Source organism: Dreissena polymorpha, chromosome 1 (genome assembly GCF_020536995.1).
Source record: "Dreissena polymorpha isolate Duluth1 chromosome 1, UMN_Dpol_1.0, whole genome shotgun sequence".
Taxonomy (NCBI): domain Eukaryota; kingdom Metazoa; phylum Mollusca; class Bivalvia; order Myida; family Dreissenidae; genus Dreissena; species Dreissena polymorpha.
The window spans coordinates 201,477,406-201,501,781 of NC_068355.1; the positions used below are offsets into that span (position 1 = coordinate 201,477,406).

The 24,376-nt window shown below is 36.4% G+C and overlaps 3 protein-coding genes across 27 annotated transcripts in view; 2 read left to right on the top strand and 1 right to left on the bottom strand.

Annotated features, from left to right (window-relative positions):
* Positions 1-10,594, bottom strand: part of LOC127864624 (zinc finger protein with KRAB and SCAN domains 5-like) — a 32,058-nt gene extending 21,464 nt beyond the window's left edge. For 5 of the 7 annotated variants that reach the window (XR_008042154.1, XM_052404477.1, XM_052404478.1 and 2 more), the window contains exons 1-4: positions 10,186-10,340; positions 8,179-8,309; positions 6,983-7,139; positions 5,679-6,320 (exon numbers count right to left, since the gene is read on the bottom strand). Coding sequence is in view for 6 of the 7 variants with exons in the window: in XM_052404477.1 (XP_052260437.1) it covers positions 5,679-6,320; positions 6,983-7,139; positions 8,179-8,262 (883 nt within the window). In the remaining variant the exon portion in view is untranslated. Of the gene's footprint in view, positions 1-895; positions 2,309-5,678; positions 6,321-6,982; positions 7,140-8,178; positions 8,310-10,185; positions 10,341-10,446 lie in introns of those variants that run through there. The other 2 variants (XM_052404474.1, XM_052404473.1) reach the window with 2 other exon arrangements.
* Positions 9,803-17,796, top strand: LOC127864632 (uncharacterized). 3 transcript variants are annotated; one of them, XM_052404487.1, is made up of 3 exons: positions 9,803-9,885; positions 15,195-15,299; positions 16,272-17,796. In XM_052404487.1, exons 2-3 carry the CDS (start codon positions 15,201-15,203, stop codon positions 16,470-16,472), a joined length of 300 nt encoding a protein of 99 aa, XP_052260447.1. In that variant the 5' UTR covers positions 9,803-9,885; positions 15,195-15,200; the 3' UTR covers positions 16,473-17,796. The 3 variants fall into 3 exon arrangements, with proteins under 3 accessions (XP_052260447.1, XP_052260448.1, XP_052260446.1); XM_052404488.1 differs by lacking the exon at positions 9,803-9,885 and adding an exon at positions 11,630-11,722; XM_052404486.1 differs by lacking the exon at positions 9,803-9,885 and adding an exon at positions 12,896-13,341.
* Positions 17,797-20,104: 2,308 nt separating this feature from the next.
* The window catches only part of LOC127864608 (zinc finger protein 1-like), a 52,806-nt gene continuing 48,534 nt past the window's right edge, over positions 20,105-24,376 (top strand). For all 17 annotated transcript variants that reach the window (XM_052404377.1, XM_052404387.1, XM_052404372.1 and 14 more), the window contains exons 1-4: positions 20,105-20,256; positions 22,271-22,469; positions 22,698-22,854; positions 23,105-23,827. In XM_052404377.1, coding sequence (XP_052260337.1) covers positions 22,380-22,469; positions 22,698-22,854; positions 23,105-23,827 — 970 coding nt within the window. In that variant the 5' untranslated portion in view covers positions 20,105-20,256; positions 22,271-22,379. The remainder of the gene's footprint in view (positions 20,257-22,270; positions 22,470-22,697; positions 22,855-23,104; positions 23,828-24,376) is intronic.

Genomic DNA, 24,376 nt, shown 5'->3' on the forward strand with positions numbered 1-24,376 from the left:
GACATATCTAATGTACACATGTAGACTTATAAAACACTTGGACATATCTAATGTACACATGTAGACTTATAAAACACTTGGACATATCTAATGTACACATGTAGACTTATAAAACACTTGGACATATCTAATGCACACATGTAGACTTATAAAACACTTGGACATATCTAATGCACACATGTAGACTTATAAAACACTTGGACATATCTAATGTACACATGTAGACTTATAAAACACTTGGACAAATCTAATGTACACATGTAGACTTATAAAACACTTGGACATATCTAATGTACACATGTAGACTTATAAAACACTTGGACATATCTAATGCACACATGTAGACTTATAAAACACTTGGACATATCTAATGCACACATGTAGACTTATAAAACACTTGGACATATCTAATGTACACATGTGGACTTACAAAATACTTGGACATTGATACATGTAGGATAAACATGTAAAGAGTATGTTCGTTATTAATTAAGTCCATACGCATTCACAGCCCATCGCGTGTATAGAAACACATAGATCTATTAATTATCACCGAATCATTATCACTGGTGCGAATTATGGGTCTTTTTTGTTGTTTTTGTTCTAACCAAGTTTCAGGAAATATATGTGGCTTCTAGACTGAATTTTTAACAGGCTCTTTTTTTTATTTGACAAAAAGACTTAGTTTTTTACCTAAAGCGACCTAGTTTCGAAAATCAGCCAATATATCATTGAAACAAATGTTCTGACATAGTATCATGAAGATTGGACAATAAATTTCGCCTTTAGAGTGTTCACAAAGTAAATGTTGACAATTCACGACGAACAAAATGCAATCACAAAAGCTCAACATGAGCAAGCTCTGCTCAGGTGAGCAAAAAAACAGCTACATGTATAAATACCAGAATGTTTATTGGTTGGGAGGGGATAATACATAAAAATAATTATTTTTTGGATAATGCATAATTATAATTTTTGATATCAGTGTCTTTCAAACTTTTTTTAGTTCTCAATAACTGAGTGACATTTATTAACTACATTCATTTATAATATTAAGCAAATGACCAGCACTCTGCCAGAATAACTAAAACTTGTGGAGTGTACTCATGGCATACAATTATTGACATTGTTGGCTATCAATTATTCAGTGTTTTTTTTCATTCCAAATCGGGTCCGGTAACCGGACCCATTCCCAATGGAAAAAAGTATATATTTTTTTCAAATGGGAGCTAAAAATTCCCAATGGAACCAAAAAAAAAACAAATATTTTTTTTTGGATCAATATTTTGTTCATCTCCCATCCATATAAGATCAACCTTAGTAAATATAATACTGGAATCACTTGTATCCTCAATTTAGAAGCATTTTTTAGCAAAACAACAACAACTCTAATTTCCCAATTTTAGTCAAAACTCCGCAAATTTTCCCAATCCAAAGGGACCCGGCCCCATTCCCAATATGTTGACAAAAAACACTGTATATTGCTTACAGTGCATCATACATGTAATGATGTATCTGCTCGTAAGGTCCTAAAATTATTTCTGGTAAAAACGGCAAATATCTATTAAACATTTCAATCAACTTCAGGTATTCATTCTGTGACAAGATTCAGGAAGGGCATAGACAGTAATTGTAAAACAAGCTGAATCATTGAGATAGTTAGAACTCTAAAATAATTAGAATACCATTTTTTCCATTTTATGAAGTAGCAGTAAAAGGCACTCTTACAAAAATTTACAAAACCTAAATTATGCTGTTCATACAAAATACCCGAACGAAGCAAAGTTGTGTCAATTTAAAAAAAAATCATGTAATCGGTAATAGATTTTTTTTTTAAATTGATTCGTTGTGTGTAACCACAATCACCTTAATGGATTAAATCCGGTTAAATAAAACAGTGTGTTCGGTCACTCAGCCATTTCCGTTTTAATCTCCCATTGTTTTTGTTCCTTTTTTCTCCGTCGTCCATTCTTCCATTTTAGCGGAGCGCCACGTCGCAATCGTGCCAGTGTTGCTGTATCACATCCCAGCTGGTTTTTCACCTTTATGTACTGGTCCCTCATGCTTCGTACCGTGGTAATGCTCACATTATGGGATAGGTTTGCGGAAAAATGCCTCGACGCCTTTGATACACCATTCTCGATAGCATAACGAGCAATATTAGCACGCGTTTCGTCGTCATAGTTATAGTACTCGCCACGCTTTCTTTTCTGTGATACTGTAACAAGCCCCTTTTCTACAGCATCGTTAGCAGCCTGTGTTGTGATTGCTTCATTCTGCCATGCAGAATTAGCAGGATCAGGTAGACCTGGGACAGACATTGAACGGATAGGTGTAGAACCTTTTTTTTTAGCCACTGTAGAAGTGACATTTCAGACAAATTACTGTTCTTAAAATGATCAAGTATGTACAATGCAAAACACATGAAACTTTATTGAACACTGACCAAAAAAAGTTTGCTTACACTAACTTTATCCCATAATGTTCCCACCTAAGTCTTCTCTAATTGGTGCCGATAAAGCTAAGATTGTTATCAGTTTTGCCATGAAGCATTTGAATAAGACTGTAATTGGCAATTGGCTTCGTTGTTTCAAACACCGATTGACAGTTATTCCATTCCACTAATCAACTAATCATAACAATGAACTTGTCAATGTCATACAATAATAAGGGGCTGGCCCATTATTATCACTTGATAACAAAAGTAAATTGACCTGTGACAAACAGGCCCCACCTACTGCAACTGACTCCCTTTCCCCACAACGATTTGTCCCAAACGCAATTTTTCACTGAGATTTATTACAAACAAATTGGACATTGACTCACACAACTTTTGATTTTTCATCATCAGGAATTGGCCAATTTAAGTGCTGACAAAATAGTTTGTTTTTTTTAATGACAGAATTTCATGCTGACGAAAATAAATTGTTTCACAGTAGTTGCCACTGTCATCTTTATATAAGGACAAACTATAATGCACAATCTGGTCATTGGCTCATACTTGATTTTAATATTATAATTCATTCGAATAATTTGACATCAATAGATCTGTTCATCAACTGCCATCGTCACTTAAGAACACTAGCCTGAATAGATATGTTTTTCAGTACTGAGTAGCAACACTTGATGAATATAATGACATGATATTTCTTGTAAAAGTTAATTGTGTTTGTTACATGTCAGTGTTTTTTTCATTCAAAATCAGGTCCAGTAACCGGACCTCTTCCCAATGGAAAAAAGTATATATTTTTCCCAAATGGGAGCTAAAAATTCCCAATGGAACCAAAAAAAAAAAAAATTTTTATTTTTTTTAGATCAATATCTTGTTCATCTCCCATCCATATAAAATCAACCTTAGTAAATATAATACTGGACGCACTTGTTTCCTCAATTTTGAAGCATTTGTGAGCAAAACAACAACAACACTAATTTCCCAATGTTAGTCAAAACGCACGAATTGTCCCAATCAAAAGGGACCCGGCCCCATTCCCAAAATGGTGAAAAATAACACTGTATGTAAGAAGTACATTTAATGATTATTTATATATTATAGTCAGGGTTGGCGAAATCAAATGTCCGAGTTGCCCGAGTCGTACATTTGCTTGTCTGGGCAACTGATTTTTTTCAATTAAATTGTCCGTGGACAACCAGTCGGTCGAGGAAAAAAAATACATTGCATTAAAGCCGTAAATAAGTTTTACAAAACCGGATGATACACGCGATTGCATTGTATGTGCTATTTGCAGAGCAATCAAGCTAAAATACAGAGACTCTCCTGCGCAGTGATCTCCCTTATTCTATAAGACACCGGGACCATGCCGCATTTTCAACATTCGGCCCGACTGTTAGAAAGTGTACAGACTGGTTTCTTTATTTTTACAATCAGACGGCAATAAAAGTATCGAACTAAGATACATGTGTAATCAAATCGTGGCTTTGCAAGATTAAACGTTTTAGAAAGTCTTTATATTGTTTATGATATACTGCTCAGGGTTTCTTAAATATGCTGTCCGAGTTGTCCGAGTCGTCAATTTCCCCTTCCAGACAAGCAGTTTTTGAAAGCTGACTTGTCCGGGGACAAGTAAAATTTCCGTGGTAATTTTGTTTCGAAAACGAAACTACTCTATTTTCCGAAAATCAAAAACAAAAGTTTATATAAATAGCTTATGATTAATCTGCGGACTGGCACACTTTTTCAACTGGAGGTAGGTTATTTTCCTATAATAATTATTAAATGCAGTAAACCAGTCCACGAGTATATATAGCAACAGCCAATCACGCATAAGAAAACAATTTTAATAGAGAAACCAGCACACATGTGTATAGCAACAGCCAATTACGCATTATATAACACTTTTCGTACATTGCAAATGGCCGCATACATGTTCTAACGACCTGCATTCGATTTTTATATAATAAAACCACTTCAACGTCAAGCCATGAGGCTAATCAGACCAGTGATAAAATCAGTTCGGCGTCGGAAAAGAAGAGAAAAGCCAAGTATGAATATGATAAACATACGACGCCAAGCGGAAACGAGAATTTGTTGAGTCTTGGCTAATTGATTTTCCTTGGCTTGAAAACGTTGCCAATGTGTGTAAATGTAAACTTTGTAAAGAGTTTCCTTTATAAGCGGATAATTATATACTTATAATTAACGGAGATTATTTTATTTCAAGTGAATTGTCTAGTCATGTTGAGATTATTAAATATCTGAGATGGTATCATGTGTGACTTAAACGTGATCTTATTATATGCACATCTTGCTTGTATTTTTTGTTCATGTGAATTTTCTAGTTAACTTTGTTTATAATTTAAAATAGAAGTTAACAAAAGTGTATGCTTGTATTATTTGCTTAATTAGTAATGACCCTTTCCTTTATCTATCTTAAAAGTACGGACAAGTACTTCTTTGGTACGGACAAGTGAATTTGTCGGTCCAACTTGTCCGTGGACAAGTAGACTTTTAAAATATTTCAGAACCCCTGCTGCTATAATGAATATACCATGGAAGTACAACTATTACTAAAACAAGCCAATTATACTCATTTTGATTTATTCCACATTATTTTACATTAATCAAGAAATGCGTTTATAATTTATATAAACATTAACGAACAAATGTAGTTCAGCAACAGACAAGTTAAATTTAAAAAAAATGGTTGTCCGTGGACAAGTTAAGTTTTTTGAGATTTCGCCACCCCTGATAGTCATAAAATTGCAACTTTATTATGTGTAAATATGCACACACTAGTAACCACAATAGTACAGTTAGAACTGCACATAGTGTTGGATCATGGATAAATTATTGCTTCAGGATAACCGCTAAAATTGTGAATGTGAAACTTGTCTACGGTAGAGTAAAAAAAATAATTTTAGTCTTCCCAATTTTAGTCAGAACAACAAGATTTTTTTCCAATCCAAAGGGCATAGGTGAAAAGAAAGCAGTATTGTGACATTAAATTGATCATTGATGAACTTATATTCCCCATCCCCACCCCCCAAAAAAAGGCCAACTCGCCTTCATTATCATAAACCCTGGGCAGGCAATTTAAACAAACAATTGTATAAGGTGGCCCTAAACATGTGACCAAATGAAATATCTTACATTCTGATAAAAATTACTGACTTCGTTTCATAATAACAAACATTCCAAGGCATACAGTGTTTTCACTTACTATTACTTGACTCTCCCGTCATGTCTGCCTGAGCGCCAGTAGCACTGGTTGGGTCAAAGTTCGTTCCCATGGAAGCATTAGCACCCCAGTCCTGGGGATGCATAGGCAGACCTGCCTCCACACTCGTGATTTCTAAATGCATTTCAGAATCCAACGCAGTTTCCTGTTTCACATTAACACTTGTATTACTTTCACTGACCTCACTTTTATCACCACACACTAATCTGCTTTCATTCAAGAAATTCTCATCTTTAACACTTGAATAATCCACATTTTCATCATCGTTCGTTACTGCGGAATAAGACTGGTAAGAACTTCGACCATTATTCGTAAAAGCAGCTGTTTCAGAGTCACTATCATCCCTAGGCTCAGTTTTTACACTGGCCACCTCAATCATTTTGGTTGGTGTTACTTGTCCTGTACTTGGCCGAGAGTACGGTTCATGGCGTATTCCAGGACTACTCCTGGTCAAGGATACTGGATGGACTAAACCGGATTTCCTAGGTGACACAAACTGCGAGCCGTAAGAATGTACAGTCTGTCCGTACTGACCCCCTGCAGCCATTTGTAATTTGAGCAACGCTTCTTCCTGATCTTTTCGTTCCTTTTCCCGACGTTCGTCTTCCTGTTGTTTATGATACACTGAAATAGCAACTGCATGGTAAACGTCAAAAAATCGCCCCATCCCAGGGGTTTTTATCTGATTTTGGGGAAAGGGCCTGGCCTTTTTGAGGGGAAAAAAATTGCGCGAAACGTCGAATTTTGGGCAAAAAAATTGTGCGAAAAGCTGGATTTGGGGGAAAATAAGCAAAGTCTAAAATAATCAATTTAACATATTTTACTGTTTTTAAAACAAATTCAAGGCGACAGATAATTAAATTATGCAAGATTTTTCTAGTTTCTACATTGGATCAGGTTAACTTATATATTTAAAGGTACAAAAAACAAACAAAAAATTTTTTTTTTTTTTTTTTTTTTTTTTAGGGGAAATGAAATCTAGGGGAAAATTTACCAGCTGAGGGGAAAAAAAATCCGAGGGGAAAGGGCCGATTTTCGGCGGGTCCCAAAGAAGGAAAAAAAAACCTGCATCCCCACACCAAAATAGGTGAAAGTTGACAATGATAGCATGAACAAGAATGCATGCAGTATAAATGTTGCATGAAGAAAAGTTTACGAGTATTTTGTGGGACAAGTTTCTGTCTACAAACAAACAGACAAATGGTTCTTCCAAAATATCCCCGCTCTGCTGTTGTTTTTTTTCAGAAAGCTATTACTATCCCTTTCTCTTAAAAGAAACCACATACTTTTTAAACAATAGCCAAGGAACTGGGACTTGAGGTCTTCATGATCTTCCAGGAAGCCTTTGGCCGAGTCTGAGCCGAGATGACTCAGGGTTCCATCAGCTACGCTGGCTGTTAGAATGAACGACTCCTCGTTGGTTGCGCTTGCAAGTTGTTCAATCTGAAACATACGTCAAGTTTGCAAAAGTTACATTTTTATTGTAGTGAGAGAGCAAACAAGTGAATGATAACCTATACTGAACATATTTATATGTGCTATGTGTCATTATGAATAGATGAATTCTACATTAATTAACGCTTCTCCATGAACACTTTAGATAATGGTTTTCATTGAAGTGTGTGAATTGTATAGGCATGAATTTAAATCCCAATGGCCTAAATGCTCATAATAAAATTTCTTACAGGCATTTTAGCAAAATTTTGTTAAGGCCCAGGGTTATAGACCCAAAGTCGAAAAGGGGTTTCATTTTTTTTCTTTATCCAATGTGTTATATAGTGATTTCTACATAGCATGTACTTCAGAACTAAACAGATACAAATTGGAAATTTGGGTAAAGGCGTGCTCTTGAATTGAAAATTAGGTAACAGGGGAACCATTTTGTGGAAATTCAGGCACATGGGTATCCTGATTTGGAAATTCAAGCACATGGGTGCCACTGTGCTTAAAGGCTCTGTGGAAAAGCCTATTTGTGCTTAATCCAGGGATGGAAATTAGTGGTTGCCCTTGAGCCCGGGGCCAGTACATTTTGGCCTGGGCAACTCAAATTCAAAAGTTAGTAGTCAGGCCGGGCAACTTGCTTTCTAAGATTGAAACAATTCAGTGCAATTAAACATATAATGAAATTGGCGACTGTGAGTTAATAATTAGTTTAATAAAATTCATATATCAAAGCCAATGAAATGATTTAACTCAGACTTATATTAGGACATAATACACAGAAAGTTTGTCAATTAAGCAATGTTGTTGTTTAGTTATCTTTTATTTTATTTAAAGAAAGTCTTATATACACATGATATTACATGTACATCGTACTGGGCTCGTTAATCTTTAGCTGGGCAAACAAAATACTAAAGATACTAAATACTAAATTGTAAAACGTTAGTTTCCATTCCTGTAATCCACTGAATTCATGGAGCTAGAACATTCAAATTTAAAATACTACCAGTATTCACATGGCTTCATGTAACTGAGTTCTTACCAAATGCTGTATCTGGCTCTTCAGGACTGCTTTCAGTATGACCTTGTAGCCAGGGACGTCTTTCACCACACCCAGGGTCGCCATGGTAACGTGCCCTACATACACAGAACCCAGCAACAAGCACCAACAGTCTGAAAAAAAAAATCACTTGGATTTAAAACCATCTAAGTATACACAGTGATTTTTTGCAACTTTTAGAGACGTGAAATGGCACATTTACATAGCCAAAAAGTTTCCATTTTAGCACAATTTTATAGTCTTATTTTGCAAATTTGATAAATGATAAAATCATGAAATCTTAATAAATTTCAGCAAAGGTTTCATCATTGAATGAGTGATGAAATGGCATTTGTCTTATTTTTGTGTGTTGCATGAATTGAAATACATGAATGTAGATAATAGGTTTAAGATCTCCTTTAAACAAGACTTGTTAAACAATGAGTTGATAGACAATACATTTTTCACATTTACAGGCATAATATTCTCAAATCACTGGGAAAAAAACACTGCATCATCTGTTATTCAAGGGAAAACAAACATATTTTAAAGGCCCAGTTGATTCAATCTTGACCTGACCCAAGCAACAGTTTTGGTTAATATTGTTGACATACATGACATATAAACAAAAAAGATGTTTTATATTGTCAAATTCAAATAACATCCATCTTCCAAAGCCTCAATTTGCAGTGTGTTTTTTTTTAACCATTTAGGGGCCAGGGCCATTTGGATTCAATGGGGAAAATGCAACCATTTCGTCTAAAATTGCGAAAATAGTATTGTTGTTGTTATGCTTACAGATGCTTCAAAATTGAGAATAAAAAAAGTAGGTTAAATATTATATTTACTTAGGTCAAACTTATAGAGCTGGATTGGAGATGAACTAAATGTTGAGAAACAAAAAACAAACACATTTTTTGGAAACCTTCAATTGGGAATTTGTAGGTCCCTTTGGAAAAAATATATACTTTCTTCCATTGGGAATAGGGCCGAATAAGGCCCCAATTTTGAACAAAAAAAACCTGGTTTAGCTTAGAAATTTGTAGTAGGTACAGTAACTGTTGTACATTTAATCCAGCCCATTTCAGGTCAATGTTAATACAGAACTATTTGAGCCGTGCTCCGTAAAAAGCGGGCTTTATGCATGTGCATAAAGTGCATTGGCTCAGGGGCAACATCCTACACTAGATTTTTGAGTAGAAATACTTTCCTTTAATACATGAACAAAAGTCCAGTGGAAAGTGTTGGCCATGATTAGCTGGAAAATGCATGCACATAAAGTGCATAGGATAATCAGGGACAACACTTCCGTCCTAGACTAGATTTTTGTGTAGAAAATACTTCCTCTAAATACTTAAGTCCAGCGGAAAGTGTTGGCCATGATAAGATTGTGCGTACTGCACAGGCTGGGACGATACTTTAAGCACATGGATTCAGTCAGGATTTTCCAGAGTGGGACATCTTTACAAAATGATTTTGTTTAAGTACAACTATTAAATACAACCGACAATATTTCATTTTACTTCAATAAACTTATAAAGTATAACCTTCATCAGTGATTACTGTCACTTGACAAACATTACAACGATACCAGATATTGTAATTTTTTATATTGCATCATTTAAAGGATCTAAAGATTGATTAATACTTCAACAAATTAAGTGATGCTAAAAGGGATTTGATTTCAAGTGGCAATGCTGTCACTTACATGTTGGTATAACAATGAACATTAGCCATTTAACATTTTAAATAACCAATTTATTGTTAAGTTAAGCATTATTCAAAACATGTTAATAGCTTATAATTTACAATTCGAATAATTACATTCTTTGATTATAACTTTACAAATTTTCTTTACAACATAGATTTTTATTAGTTTCTGACATGTACATTTTTAGGCGGTGTCCGTAATATGGGTAGAACCAGTTTCATCTATCAAATTTCGGGGTTCAACTTTTGAACGTGCATTGCATATCTGTAGTCAATTAAAGAACATTTAGTTTTTTTTACCGTCGTTATTGTCCCCCAAATATATTTTAACACACTGTTAGATCGTAAAATTAAATGCTGGTCACTGAAATTCTGGGTCGCTGAAAGCGTAAATTATTACGATGTTTCATTGACTCGCGGCCATCTTTGTTCCGATTCGAAACTGAAACTATCATTTGCCACTCTCATTTTAAATCAATTTGCTAGACTTTTCGATCTTTAAAACCATGAAAAATAAATCGTTATGTTCAAATTGCGATATTTTGTTCTATGTGCACTTACTGGATAGCACTAGCTATTATTAGTTTAAAATTTTAGCGACGACGGAAATATGCGTATCGCTACAATGCCCTTTGAGTTTGGCAATTAGACGCCATTTAAATGCCTGCGTGCGGGTGCTGCATATTCTCACGCACGGGTTTGAAAGAGGCCCTCAATGGGGAAATTTCTTTAGGTTACACTATGCCTTACGGACACATATGATGTTCTAGAATATTCGATATTCTTAATGTTATTCGATCTTTTGAATTATGTTATGTAAGAAGTCTTTGCACGTCGTGAACGGTTTTAATTTCATCCATTTGTGCATGTCAACGATTAACACCACACACATCATCGCTACGAAACACACATGCACACAATCGCTTAAACCTTTGTAAGGCATTATATAACATCGACAGCATAATGCAGTTAGTTATATAAAACAGCATGTCTTTATATCTCACGGAGAACGACTGCATATGAAAAATACTGCTAAATGCGAACAAGGAAATAGCATAGATCATGAAATAAGAGGAGATATGCTACATGTATGAAACTACAACCTTCAACATATATGGCTCGTTCTGGGAAAACGGGGCTTAATGCATGTGCGTAAAGTGCGTCTCCAGATTAGCGTGTATAGACCGCAAAGGCTTATCAGGGACGACGCTTTCCGCTTGTATGGTATTATTCGTTAAAGGCAAAAATCCAGTTTAAGCGGAAAGTGTCGGCACTGCGTCGGCTAATCTGGTCCTGGATCAACACTGAACACACATGCGTTAAGCACGGTTGCATCAAAGCTCGACTCATATTAAGAGTTGCGATCACATTAACAAATGTGTTTGTAGCAGGTGACTGTCTTACACAGGTTTCGATATTCATTTACTTTGTAACAGTCAATTTGAGAAATTTTGCATCAATAGACCTGAATAAATTATTATTCAAAATAATAATAATATTAATTAAAAATTTCTCAAAAAAACTTTGGCTACGTATCCTTTTCGAGATAAATTGAAAATGAGTTGTTTTAATCAGACTTACATGTATCGATTTTCATAACTTACTTTCATTGACTGTATTATCTCATAAGCTTAACTGAGTGTATCTCAGCACTCCTACGTAATTAACTCGCGACAGTCGGCACGGATGTTACACGAAAAGCTGCCATTTTCAGCTTTTTCGTTTTCAATGAAAGATACTCAGTTTTGGCACTTTTGAGAAAGACTGGTGTTGTGAGGGGACGCCCACCTGTCCTGTATGATGACCAACGAACAAAGCTTTCGTGCACAAGGATAAGGTATTGAGGACCAGAAGCCTATTTAATCACTTTTTTATTTGTCCGAAGAAATGACATTATGCTCGTGAATTATTTGTTTCGTACAAACAGTTTATTTTTACGAAGAAAATGTTATTTGATTAAATGAACACGCGCATTTCACTTGAAATCGCTTAAGCTACGAATTGGCAATTGTAAAAATTTTATAGCAGGGAAGTGTTCGTGGCATATCCCGGATCCGTCTGTAGTAAACAGCACTGATCCGTCTATAGTATAACAAGCCCGGATCCGACTGTAGTAAAACAAGCCAGGATCCGTCTGTAGTAAAAACAAGCCAGGATCCGTACGTCTATGATATAACGAGCCCGGATCCGTCTGTAGTAAAACAAGCCAGGATCCGTACGTCTATAATATAACAAGCCCGAATCCGTCTGTAGTAAAACAAGCCAGGATCCGTCTGTAGTAAAACAAGCCAGGATCCGTCTGTAGTATAACAAGCCAGGATCCGTCTGTAGTATAACAAACCAGAATCCGTCTGTAGTATAACAAGCCCGGATCATACTGTAGTATAATAAGCCGGATCCTACTGTAATGTAACTAGCCCGGATCCGTCTGTAGTATAACAAGCCCGGATCCTACTGTAGTATAACAAGCCCGGGTTCTACTGTAGTATAACAAGCCAGGATTCGTCTATGGAATAACTAGCACGGATCCGCCTATAGTATAACAAGCTAGGATCCGTCTGTGGTATAAAACAGCAAAGCATCATACTGTAGTATAACAAGCCCGGATCCGTATGTGGTATAACCAGCACGGATACGTCTATAGTATAACAAGCCCGGATCCGTCTGTAGTATAACAGGCCTGGATCCGTCTGCAGTATAACAACCCGGATCCATCTGTGGTATAACCAGCACGGATCCGTCTATAGTATAACAAGCCCGGATTTGTCTGTAGTATAACAAGCCTGGATCCGTCTGCAGTATAACAAGCCAGGATCCGTCTGTAGTATAAAAGAGCAAAGCATTATGTTAACACACACCGAAGCTCGCTTAAAACATTATCCCAGAAGTCTGAAAATAGTGAAAATATATTGCGTTTAAATCCAATTGAAGCGAAAGGGAAAGCAGGTTATTGTATCTATTTTACATTTATTCTCGCGGCATACTAGTATAGTGTTTATCCCTCTGTCGTCGCTGGTAGTTTAATCTTTGCTTATGACACTTGAGAAGTTTATGTCGCTCTTGCGTTATCAACAACATTGATCTGAAATCGAAAATCAATTATAGGTTAACATGGTTAAAATGACAGCGTGATCTTCTATATGGAAGTATGGTAGATCTCGTTTAGCGGGGAAACTGTGTTTATAACGTTGTTAACAAAGCTGTCGACTAGAGTTCTTTAGTTGACTCTGTATGCGTATTACCTCGTATAGATATATGGACGTATTGTTATCAATATTATCAATATTACGCTAGTGCCACAAACGACGAGGGATTATAGTTGTATTTAAGGTGTTCGCGATTTATTTACTCTGCAACGTATAGAGATTTTCATTCTTATAAGATCATGGTCAATTAATGAACAATTAATCAGGGATAGCGAAAATGTGTCGTTGGGCCTGTGCATCAACTAACACTGTAAGTACAATTGGATTTGAGCAACGCTTTGCGAAAACGGAACTTAATACAGGTGCGTAAAGTGTCGTTCCAGATTAGCCTGAGGAGTCCGTACATGCTTATCAGGGACGACACTTTTCGCCTAGACTGGGTTTTAGCTAAGAAGAGATTTCTTTAAACGAAACGTTCCATAAAAGCGGAAAGTGTCGTCCGAAAGCGGAAAGTGTCGTCCGTGAATAGCCTGTGTGGACCTCACATGCATTAACCCATTTTTCACAGAGAGCGACTCATTTAGATTCTTTAACAGGTTGTTTCAAATGTCAGTATATAATTTTGAGAACGAGCTTGTTTTTTTGCCAGAAAATTATAGTTTTATTCTATCTTTTTGTCTTTTCCTTCTTTCCCTTCTTCTATCATGTCTTCTTCGTCGCAGTTCTCTGACTTCTTCCTGTTCTCAGCCTTATATTTCCCCTTCTGATTGTCTTCTTCGTCTCAATTTTCTTCGTTTTATTTCGTAAAATGACTATAATAATGATGTTTTCAAATAATCACTTGCTTCAAAATCGAAAAGCTGATTTGACACAAGAGGTCAAAAGCTTTCAGTTATTATTTCGTTTTGGATTCATAACAGTTTGTTATCAAATATTCGCTGTGGGATTCCCCGGTAATCAACTTGAAAAACTACATTTGCTCTCCATAAGTGTATCTTCGCCGTGTATGCATACAAGGTTATACCATGGCCTTGTATCTGTTTAAATACCCCAGCCCATTATGTGGGTTAGCGTGGTATTTAATATAGCGTTTCTGTAATACAAACTGCTGCGAATATTTATTTATTTCACTCGAACCAATTCTAAATGACAGATCTCCGAATATGTCCTGTAATAAAAGTTAAATGTTAATTGAAAATAGTTTACGTGTGTATCTTTACATTCATATTTGTTTTCAATATCGTGAACGACGTAACAACTCGACTTTCAAACAAGTATGTGTCTCGTTCTGGGAATATGGGGTTTAATGCGTTTAATGCAGTCTATACAGGCTAAAAAGGGACGACACTTTCCGCGTTTATTGTAATTTTCGTTTAAAGGAAGTCTCTTCTCAGCGAAAATGTAGTTTAGGCGGAAAGTGTGGTCCCTGATTAGTCTGTGCGACACTTTACGATCCCTGATTAGTCTGTGCGACACTTTACGATGCATTATACCCCGTTTTCCAAGAACGAAGCTCAAATATGCAATTATACAACCTCTGCTTACGCTCTGACTTTGTTGTTCTTGTATCGTCGTTGAGCGTCATGGAATATCGATTAAGAACACTTATATAAGTTTATTGACTTCACTTGTTTTAGTACACCCTTTCGATTGTCTGCATTGTTTATTGGTAAAATATAACCTAATAAATCTATAAGGTCAACGCATATAGTATTGTACATGCGTATGAACGTCCGTCAGTACTGACAAAAACTTACTATTGGTGAAATAAATCTACCGGTAGATAATAATCCGTTGGAGAGCAAACTTTGTTAAATTTCAAACATGCTAGTACATTTTTTAGTGATTTAACTTTATTTCGTTAGTTGTGTTTGATCCACTCTATATATGTTGTAAGATCGCATTTTCTAACTTAACTCATTTATGCCTAGCGTCTAGAAAAAAGGCCTTGGCAAACAGCGTAGACCCATATGAGACGCCGCATGATGCGGCGTCTCATCAGGGTCTGCGCTGTTTGCTTAAAGTAATTTCTGTAAGAAATATTCTAAATATAAAGATAAATATAATAGACATACCTAATTTTGGAAATAAATTGATCCAATTAAGAAGGATGGGAGAGTCCACTATGCATAAATGGGTTAAATGCATATCTGTACCTTGCAGACGTACATGTGTAAGTGGTGTGGCACGCGCTACTGTCGAGAGTGTCTGAGAGGCGACTTCCGGGGACTTATGGTAGAGCCCTCGCAGTGCCGCATTTGTAACCAGGTAACCATTCGTTAATAGGTAATCACTTGTTGCCGGCGTTGTTTTTGTAATCAGGTAACCATTTGTAAATAAGTAATCGCTTGTTGCCATCGTTCTTTTTGTAATCAGGTAACCATTTGTAGGAAGGTGAAATTGTGTAGTATCGAAACTATTTGTAACCGGGTAACCTTAGATGACCTGGTCGTCATCTTAGTCAAATTCATCGTCATCTAAGTGAAAGTCATCATAATCTAAGTCAAAGCCATCCTCATCTAAGCCAAAGTCACCATCTCAGTCAAAGCCATCATCATCTAAGTCAAAGGCATCATTATCTAAGTCAAAGTCATCATCACCTCAGTCAAAGTCATCATCATCTAAGCCAAAGTCACCATCATCTCAGTCAAAGTAATCATCATCTAAGTCAAAGTAATCATCATCTAAGCCAAAGTAATCATCATCTAAGTCAAAGTAATCATCATCTAAGTCAAAGTAATCATCATCTAAGTCAAAGTAATCATCATCTTAGTCAAAGTCATCATCATCTAAGTCAAAGTCATCATCATCTAAGTCAAAGCCATCATCATCTAAGTCAAAGCCATCATCATCTAAGTCAAAGTAATCATCATCTAAGTCAAAGTAATCATCATCTAAGTCAAAGTAATCATCATCTAAGTCAAAGTAATCATCATCTAAGTCAAAGTCATCATCTTCCAAGTCAAAGTCAGCATCATCATAGTCACATCATCGTTATGGTCATCATCATTATAAAGAGCATCATCATAATCAGCAGCAGCAGCAATAAAACAACAACAACCTTCGAAACAAAATGTTTCCTTTGACAAAAAAAACAACAACGTGCAAGATAAAAATGAACTACGATCCGACATTCAACATTTTGTCTGATACAGCCTCATATATTGTACAAATGTTGCAGACAATTTAGCAAATTCGAAATTGTACGTTGTGTTTGATACTACGTCATATCCGTTTCAGAAACGTTGTCAAGGTAACCGTGTGGAGTACGTTGCCCGTCCCAAGGAGGAGGTCGACCCAAAGGCGGCCCGCTCCAAGAGCGCCGGCGGGCTCCGGTCGGGCAAAGGTTCTGCAAAGGCCGCGCGCTCGACGAAAAGCGCTAAGACGACCCGCTCGGGCAAGAAATCGGGCAAAAAATCGGGCAAGAAGAAAAAGAAGTGACAATATGATGATTTATTTTGTGTACTAGTATGCCGCATTACTGTGTTCTTTATCTGTGATATGTGAATTGATGCACTAATACCTCTAGGTGTTTGTTTGACTTGTCACTTTCCCCCGGTGGTGGGGGCATGCATACGTACATATGTAAGACCTGGATGTTGTCGATATTAAGAAACACTTGAGATGTTTTTATATTGAATCAGAGAGCTATTTATTACGAAAATCTTGTCTTTATGTTGCGATATCATCTTTGATGTTGTTAATGGTGGTTAATTTCAGATTGGATCAGAAAGCATCAGGCTTTTGAGTAAAGACATTCATATTTATCATAATTTTAAGAAGCGGTTTTATCTTGCAGACGTGCATGTGATAGGTAACAGTAATGCTGATTTGGAAATGGATATTAATTTACAAGATAAAAAAATCATTTTCAAATGAAATATTGTGTTTCTATTGATTTCAAATTAAATTTCGCGAGCATTATTGATATTACTTTTTCCCCCAGTGGCAAGTTCCTGAATATGCAAATCTAATGAAGAACCCGAATGTGTAGCCGTCTCTTTCGAGTTTTAACATTTATATATTTTTGTTTGAAATGACAGACTAAGAAACTGTAAAGAAATATACATTTTCGGCATACCTACTGAGTTCAATTTACATTTGCACGTATGTACTAAATAGTTGTCATACTTGAATAGAGTAACAACTTCAAAAATAGAAACTAGTCTTTTTTTATGTTGTAAAAATGAGCCTTGTTCTGGGAAAATGGGGCTTAATACATATGCGTAAAGTGTCTTCAAGATTAGCCTGTGCAGTCCGTACAGGCTAATACGGGACTAAACTGGATTTTAGCTTAAAAGAGACTTCCCTTAAACGAAAAATACCACTAAAGCGGTGAGTGTATTCCCTGATTAACCGATGCGGACTACACGGAACAATCTGTGACGACACTTCGCGCATGAATTAACCCTTTCAGTGCGGGAACCGAATTTTAAAGGCCTTTGCAAACAGTTTGGATCCAGATGAGACGCCACAGAACGTGGCGTCTCATCTGGATCCAAACTGTTTGCTATTCTGATAGTATTCTTTGGAAAAAAAATCGAAGAAAATGCTAATTTTAGAAATTCAGCAGACGACATTTTAGCAGACGACAAATTTTCCAGCATGCAAAGGGTTAAACACCGCTTTCCCAGAGCGGATCTCACATGAATATGCATGCGGGGATACTGTTGATATGCCTCTTTAACTTTGTTCACACCAATAGCTGGTGTTATACATGTACTCCATAATATTCGTATGTGTGCAATGAAAGAGAACAATGAAACATTCGTGTTCCTGCGTTTTATACCGTATGACGTATTATAATATCACGTGTATGTGTTTGCAAGCATTTTAACTTTAGATAGCCATAAAGCTTTATTGAAAATGGATGTGTAAAGTGAACAAATTAATGGTCAAAGGCAGACAATTTTTTCATTCAATATCTGAAAGCTTATTTAGATGCATCGCTTATTTACTGGTGATCTAAGTATGCTTTCATGATAATAGAGGAACAAATCAAATACATGTATAGCAATATTGTTGCAAACTTCACGAAACATATAGTTTTCTTTGTTTGTTTTACTATCCTAATATTGGCGCCAATTTGAGTTTTAACAGAGTCGCGTCCCCTAGACCATTCAACGGTTTAAATGAATTTATTCTGGTATGAAACCGCTATCGGTGAAACAATGTTACGATAAGTGTTGACATCAGAGCATTGATACAAAGTTATCAATACTCGAGCAAAATTATATACCTCACAAGAGTACGTACAAATACATTTCTTTGTTAAAACGTCATGCTACAGTAAGTTATTTCCGCAGAACCGACTTGTCAAATCCTGAAGTAGCCTGTATGCCTATATGACTCTCCTCGTTTCAATATTCGCGTTTTATTTTACTCAATACCCCTGAGGGCACAAGAGTAGTACAATTATTTAACATGAAGAACAATGACAAATGAGAAAACAAAGATATGTACAAAATCCATGTCATGGACATTTAGGACATTGGCGGTATTGTCTACGCTTGTTTTGGTTTAGTTGATCTCTGGTAGCGGTAAGATATTAAAAACAAGATGTGTTTGTGAAACACTATTCCCGCCCCCCCCCCACCCCATACATTTGACATTTGACATTGAAGGATGACATTGACATTGACCTTTCACCACTCAAAATGTGCAGCTCCATGAGATACACTTGCATGCCAAATATGAAGTTGATATCTTCAATATTGAACAAGTTATGGCAAATGTTAAACAAACCAACAAACAGACAGGGCATACACAATATGTTCCCCAGTGTAGACTGGGGGAAATACTAAAAAAATAAAACTGACGACAATAAATAAATAAATTACAAGGGAGAGTATTGAATTAAAAAAAAATACAAAAGAAACGGAAAGAATTTACATAAACGAAAAGGAATATATCTACAAAACCGTACTGGAACAGATTCGAACAAACAGAAAAGAGTAGATTCACACAAACAAAACGGAGCAAATTAATTCAAATCAAACGGGTTAGAATGAGTACACTTGCAAAACATCACACACAAATGGAAGGGTTTCACACTGGCAAAAAGTCGCTAGTGTATTCAACCGAGCGAAACGAAGCTAATTCTCATAACCAAAGAGGACCATAGTCCTTCAAATCAAACCGCGTTCTGAGAAAACTGGGCTTAATACACGTGCGTAAAGTGTCGTCCCAGATTAGCCTGTGCAGTCCGCACAGGCTAATCAGGGACGACACTTTCCGCTTTTATGACATTTTTCGTTTAAAAGAAGTCTCTTCTTAGCAAAAATCCAATTAAGGCGGAAAGCGTCGTCCCTGCTTAGCCTGGCTAATCTGGGACGACACTTTACGCACATGCATCATGCCCAGTTTTATCTGAACGCGGCTCAAATGAAACGGCGATTTGTGTGTTTCGAAGTTATGCATGTGCCTCCGCGCCCGTCTAACTTAGTAGATTCACCGAAGACACAATTTAATACAAGTTGCAATTTTCATATACTTTTTTGGCTTTTTGTAAAATGTTTTTAATTTTGGAATAGTAAGTGTATAAACACGCCTGCATTGAACATTGTTATACCAACCAATGTTTTGTTTTACATTCTTATTATTTAATACAATAAGCAATGTACGTAATTAATTTCTAGTCAGTAACCGCATGTTTAAAGTAACAAGATACACATACATGTATCGTTCTATTCTGACTATCGAAATCAATAATAACCTTGTACAATTATGTTATCTTATTTATTATATCGTTTTTATTATCAATGCAATGCATATGAGTTGGGGCTATAACTTTAATTCCTGATTTTATATTGTTAAAGTTTATAATATCACATACTACAGTAAATGGATATTGAATCAGCGTAATATGTGTTCATTATCGACACAAGATCATAAAAAGTAATTAGGGATCATTTACTGGCTTTAGTGGTCTGGTTAGATAAGTAAATGCCAGTGTAAATGTTATAGTGTTTTCGTTCCTATTTTTACACGATTACAATCCATGTTTTTATATTTAATTTTATATATGGAAGCCGGTGTGAAAATATTTTAACGTGTACAGTTGGTAGGTTGTAACCTTTAATAATTATCCCCGTCGGCGCCTCTTGATTCCGCGCGTCTCACGCTCACATCTCGGCGCGGATTGGACAATTTCGAATCAGTATCTCGAAAGGACGACAAAGGCAAGGTGGAAAGAAGCCGGCTCTGAATATTTGTGGCAAAACTTGTAAGTTTTACCTAGATTTTTCTGTATATATTACTCAAATTTAGTGCATTATGTTGCAATAAATAATATTGTGCAGATATAACATAATTTTTGTTAAGAAATGTTATGTATTTTCAAGATATTTTAGGCAATTATTTTAAGGCAAGTTATCTCTAGAGCGTGGGATAGCGTTGCAAGTGTCCGCCATATTGGATTTTGAATTTTTTTTACGCGATTTTTCCGTTAAAACATAACCTCCTGTAAGTAAAAATTGATTTAAATAGCAGAAAAAGGCAAAGTATGCCTAAACCTTCAGTGGGAGATGGCATTAAATTGGAAATTAATTGGTTAAGCGATATTTTGGACTTCGCAGTTTTCTGCACACAGTTTTCTGCAGCTATGCTCAGGAGTTACATCCAGAAACGAGCTTGCTTCTCTTATACATTCCTTATTGACTTCAGATTAAATAACTACTGAAACGATTAATGATAAGCAATTTGTTTTACTATTGCGTTTTTGGCGGGCTTTGTTCAGGTTATGGAGGGACCTAATTGTTTGTCAGGGGGATGTCACACAGGGAAATACACCATATCGGGTCATGTTTGGGATGCTATAAAAATTAAATGCATTGCCCTATCTGGTCATCGGGTTAAGCTATCATACCCCTCATGATGTAATTTTTTTACGCGCCTTTTTTGAAGGGGGCAAGGGGGGGGGGGTATTTTTTATGCATCATGGGTAAAAAATGCATTCAAGGGTCTTGAAAGGACCGATACATCACTTATCTGATTTATTTGTGCTTGTTTTTTCGTAGCTAAAGAAACTTCAGCATACAGTTTATATAGTATTGACAGACCTGTACGCTGAAGCTAACCCCGTATCGAAAGTCAACCAGAGTTGTAACATATTTATGTCTCGCTATAAATCAAAGAAAGCTTATTTTCTTGGATACATTTCTACATATATTGGTGAATGAATATAAATTACTGCATCGAGGAATATTTTAAGGTTCAAATGTTTCAAATGCATCTTACAATAGATGAAAATAACTCTGAAAAAATCAGTCTGAAATTCACAATTTTGACGCCATTGTCGCTTTGTCACGTGACGAGTTTTCATTTGGATACTTTCGGATAAACCTTGACATTTTATGCTGAAATTGTAAACATTACTTTCGTTTTCTGAAATCTATTATTTGTGATTAACAACTTACGTCTGGTGGATTATAAGACTGATTACATTGTGAATCAGGTAGTTTTATATAATATTTACTTTGACTTTGTATTGACACTACAATTTGTTTACAAAATAAGCCAGAATAATTAAAATACCGGGAAATGTCATTCTGAATTTGAAAACACTTGAGCACATGGTTTGTTACTAAAAATAGAAATAATGTTATATGACCGTGAAATCTCGGGAGATTCGCATTTCAAGAAAGTCTGTCACATCGCTGTTTTTCGCGATATGTAAGAGCAGAATAGATAAATTTTAAATGTTTAAGATAGTATTTTGTGAAAGAATATACCAGTTAAATAAAAATGTCAATCTTTTCGATCAAGTGGTTGATTTGGGCCAACAACTGCATTTAAAAGCTGTTTTGGACCGGTCTTTGTTAACTGTCAACTTTTCGGGAATTTCTGGTTGACTTTCCTAATGGGGTTGGTCCATAACTATAAAGTCGCGCCAGTCAAAAATCATAAAAAGCGACATTTAAAGTTATGGAAGCCAGAACTAGTTTTTTTGGGGAATGAAAGGCTTCTTATTGAGCTGAAGTAGCACACTTTTTAAAACATGCTAAGCATTTGGTTAAATCAGGAGAAACTTAATAATTTTGGAGAATTTTGATGTAACCTGTGTTAAAATGTAATTATCAAATTTTATTTTGCACGGAAAACGTACTTTTTAAACCCATAAATCCTTATAAATGTGAATTCCATTTATCACTTAAGTAAACCATTCGGAACTGCAGAGTGCGCAAGATTATCGGATGTGCAAGATTTCTGGATTTAACTGTTTGTTTTTTATTTTTCAGATTACCATCTTAAAATTTGAAGAAACGTCCACCTCTACTTCATCCGGCTCCTTACATAACAACATATAGAAATCAAACTCCAGCATCTGAGCACAACCAACATTCCAAGATGGCAACACCTGACATGGACGTCATCAAAGAGGTGCCGGGCTATCGCGTTATACTGAAGGCCGTCCTAAAGTCTCAGATTCAACAACTGGTATGTTTGTGAAATCTCTTTCTATTACTGAAGAAACGATACATTTTTATAAATATCAATGATAATGTCCTAAATGTATGGCAAATCCTTTTAAAAATAGGAGCAGTTTATGTTAAGAATTGCATTGCAGGAGCAGCAGGAGACATAAAATTCTTAAATATGATCTACAAAGAAATTATTTTTTAATAGCTTGCAATCAGTGTTACCATAAAAAGTTCTTGTTTTCAGATTGAACAACTTGCAAGCGCCACCAATGAGGAGTCGATCATCCTTACAGCCAGCGTGGCTGATGGTACCCTGAGTCATCTCGGCTCAGACTCTGCCAAAGGCTTCCTTGAAGATCACGAAGACGTCAAGTCCCAGTTCCTTGGCTACTGCTTAAAAAGTAAGTATTGGCCGTGTTTTTATGATCCTTATAAATGGATTCTATTTGTGTGTCCAAGGCTGATCAGTATTCCTGTCGAGACAAATGACTTTATTTACAACAGTGTTATCAATATGTTTTAATATTGGCCTGAAACTTCTCTTGCTTTTTATTCTGAATGACGTTGGCTTCTTTTTGGTGATTCAATTTCATTTTGACTCAACAATAAGAAAATAAGGTTGAACCTCATATAATTTGTGTTTCTCATCAGGCCACCACAAGAGGAAGCAAGAGCAAGAACAAAGGGATCGGGAGGAGGAAATGCGGAAGGCACAAGAGGCTGCAGCAGCTTCCTTAGCATTGCAGCAACAGCAAGCTCAATCCATTCAGTCCATGGGTAACATGCCGGGCTCCATGGGTTACATGCCTCCCCGGGGACCAATGCCTCGCTTCCAGGCCACAGCACGATCACCGCGGCAACAGTTTCGGTCTCCAGGGGGAGGGTTGCGACATCAGCCGTATCCAGTGACCCGCCCCATCCGTGCAGCAGCTTCCCCAGTCAGATCTCCAATGAAGTCACCAGCCAAGCTTGATGGCCAAACGATCAAGTTAGAGCCGGACGACGAAACCTCCAACCAAAGTGCAACTAGTCAGCCATCTTCACCATCATCTCATCAGAACTTGAAATCGGAACCAGGAACCGACGACGCAAACTCAGAATCATCCTCATCACACAACGAGCAGAATCAAGAAGGACTTAGCTTAGGAGCAGACTTGTCTAGTTTAGTGTCAGGTGATAACAGTGAACATGATCCAGACGTCAGTGTTAAACTCGAAGCAATATCTGAAGCGGAAATGGACTTAGAAATCACTGGTGTAGAGCCTGGGAGACCCATGCAACCCCAGGATTGGGGGGCTAATGCTATGGGAATGAACTTTGACCCAACTGGTGCTACTGGTTCCCAGGCAGACATGACAGGGCAGCAGGGATACAGTAAGTGTTACATTTTCTTTCTTTTTTTACACCATTTTCCACGCTGTTGTATGATTTGGTTTATTTATCTCTTTAATTCTTCATGGGAAGTTTTTAAACTTCAAAATGTTTAAATGGTGTGTAAATTGTCCCATGGACGAATCTGTATGCAGTAGAAAGTTTCAGTCAGATTGGCAAACAAGATCTGATAGAGAAAGACTTCGTCATAGCATTCCTAAGTCAGTCTTTTATATGAGCTTCATTGCATTGAAAGCCCAAGTCTTACTTAAATGTCAAGAGTCCGTGTCTTGGTTGAACCAGTACTTGGTGTTATTGGGATAGATCTAAAGGCACAAAATCTGTCCGGAGGTAGATCAAAATAATAGCTGGAGTATATGCTGAAATTTGTCTGTCCATGCAATGCAAGAGTAGCAATTATACATATGATTGTGTACCAGTGGCCACATTTTACAGGAAACTATACCAAATTATGTTGGGAGATAATTTTTTATCCATCAGAAACAGTCTGGAAAATGGTGAACAGTGCTCAAATCATTTGCTTCTATGGCA

What these genes read in the sequence shown, in the direction of transcription:
- LOC127864632 (XM_052404486.1), top strand. Translation starts at nt 13,309, where the DNA reads ATGTGTCGTTGGGCCTGTGCATCAACTAACACT. An exon ending in CCTGTGCATCAACTAACACT is followed by an intron (nt 13,342 to 15,194) that starts GTAAGTACAATT and finishes TGTACCTTGCAG; the next exon opens with ACGTACATGTGTAAGTGGTG. An exon ending in AGTGCCGCATTTGTAACCAG is followed by an intron (nt 15,300 to 16,271) that starts GTAACCATTCGT and finishes TATCCGTTTCAG; the next exon opens with AAACGTTGTCAAGGTAACCG.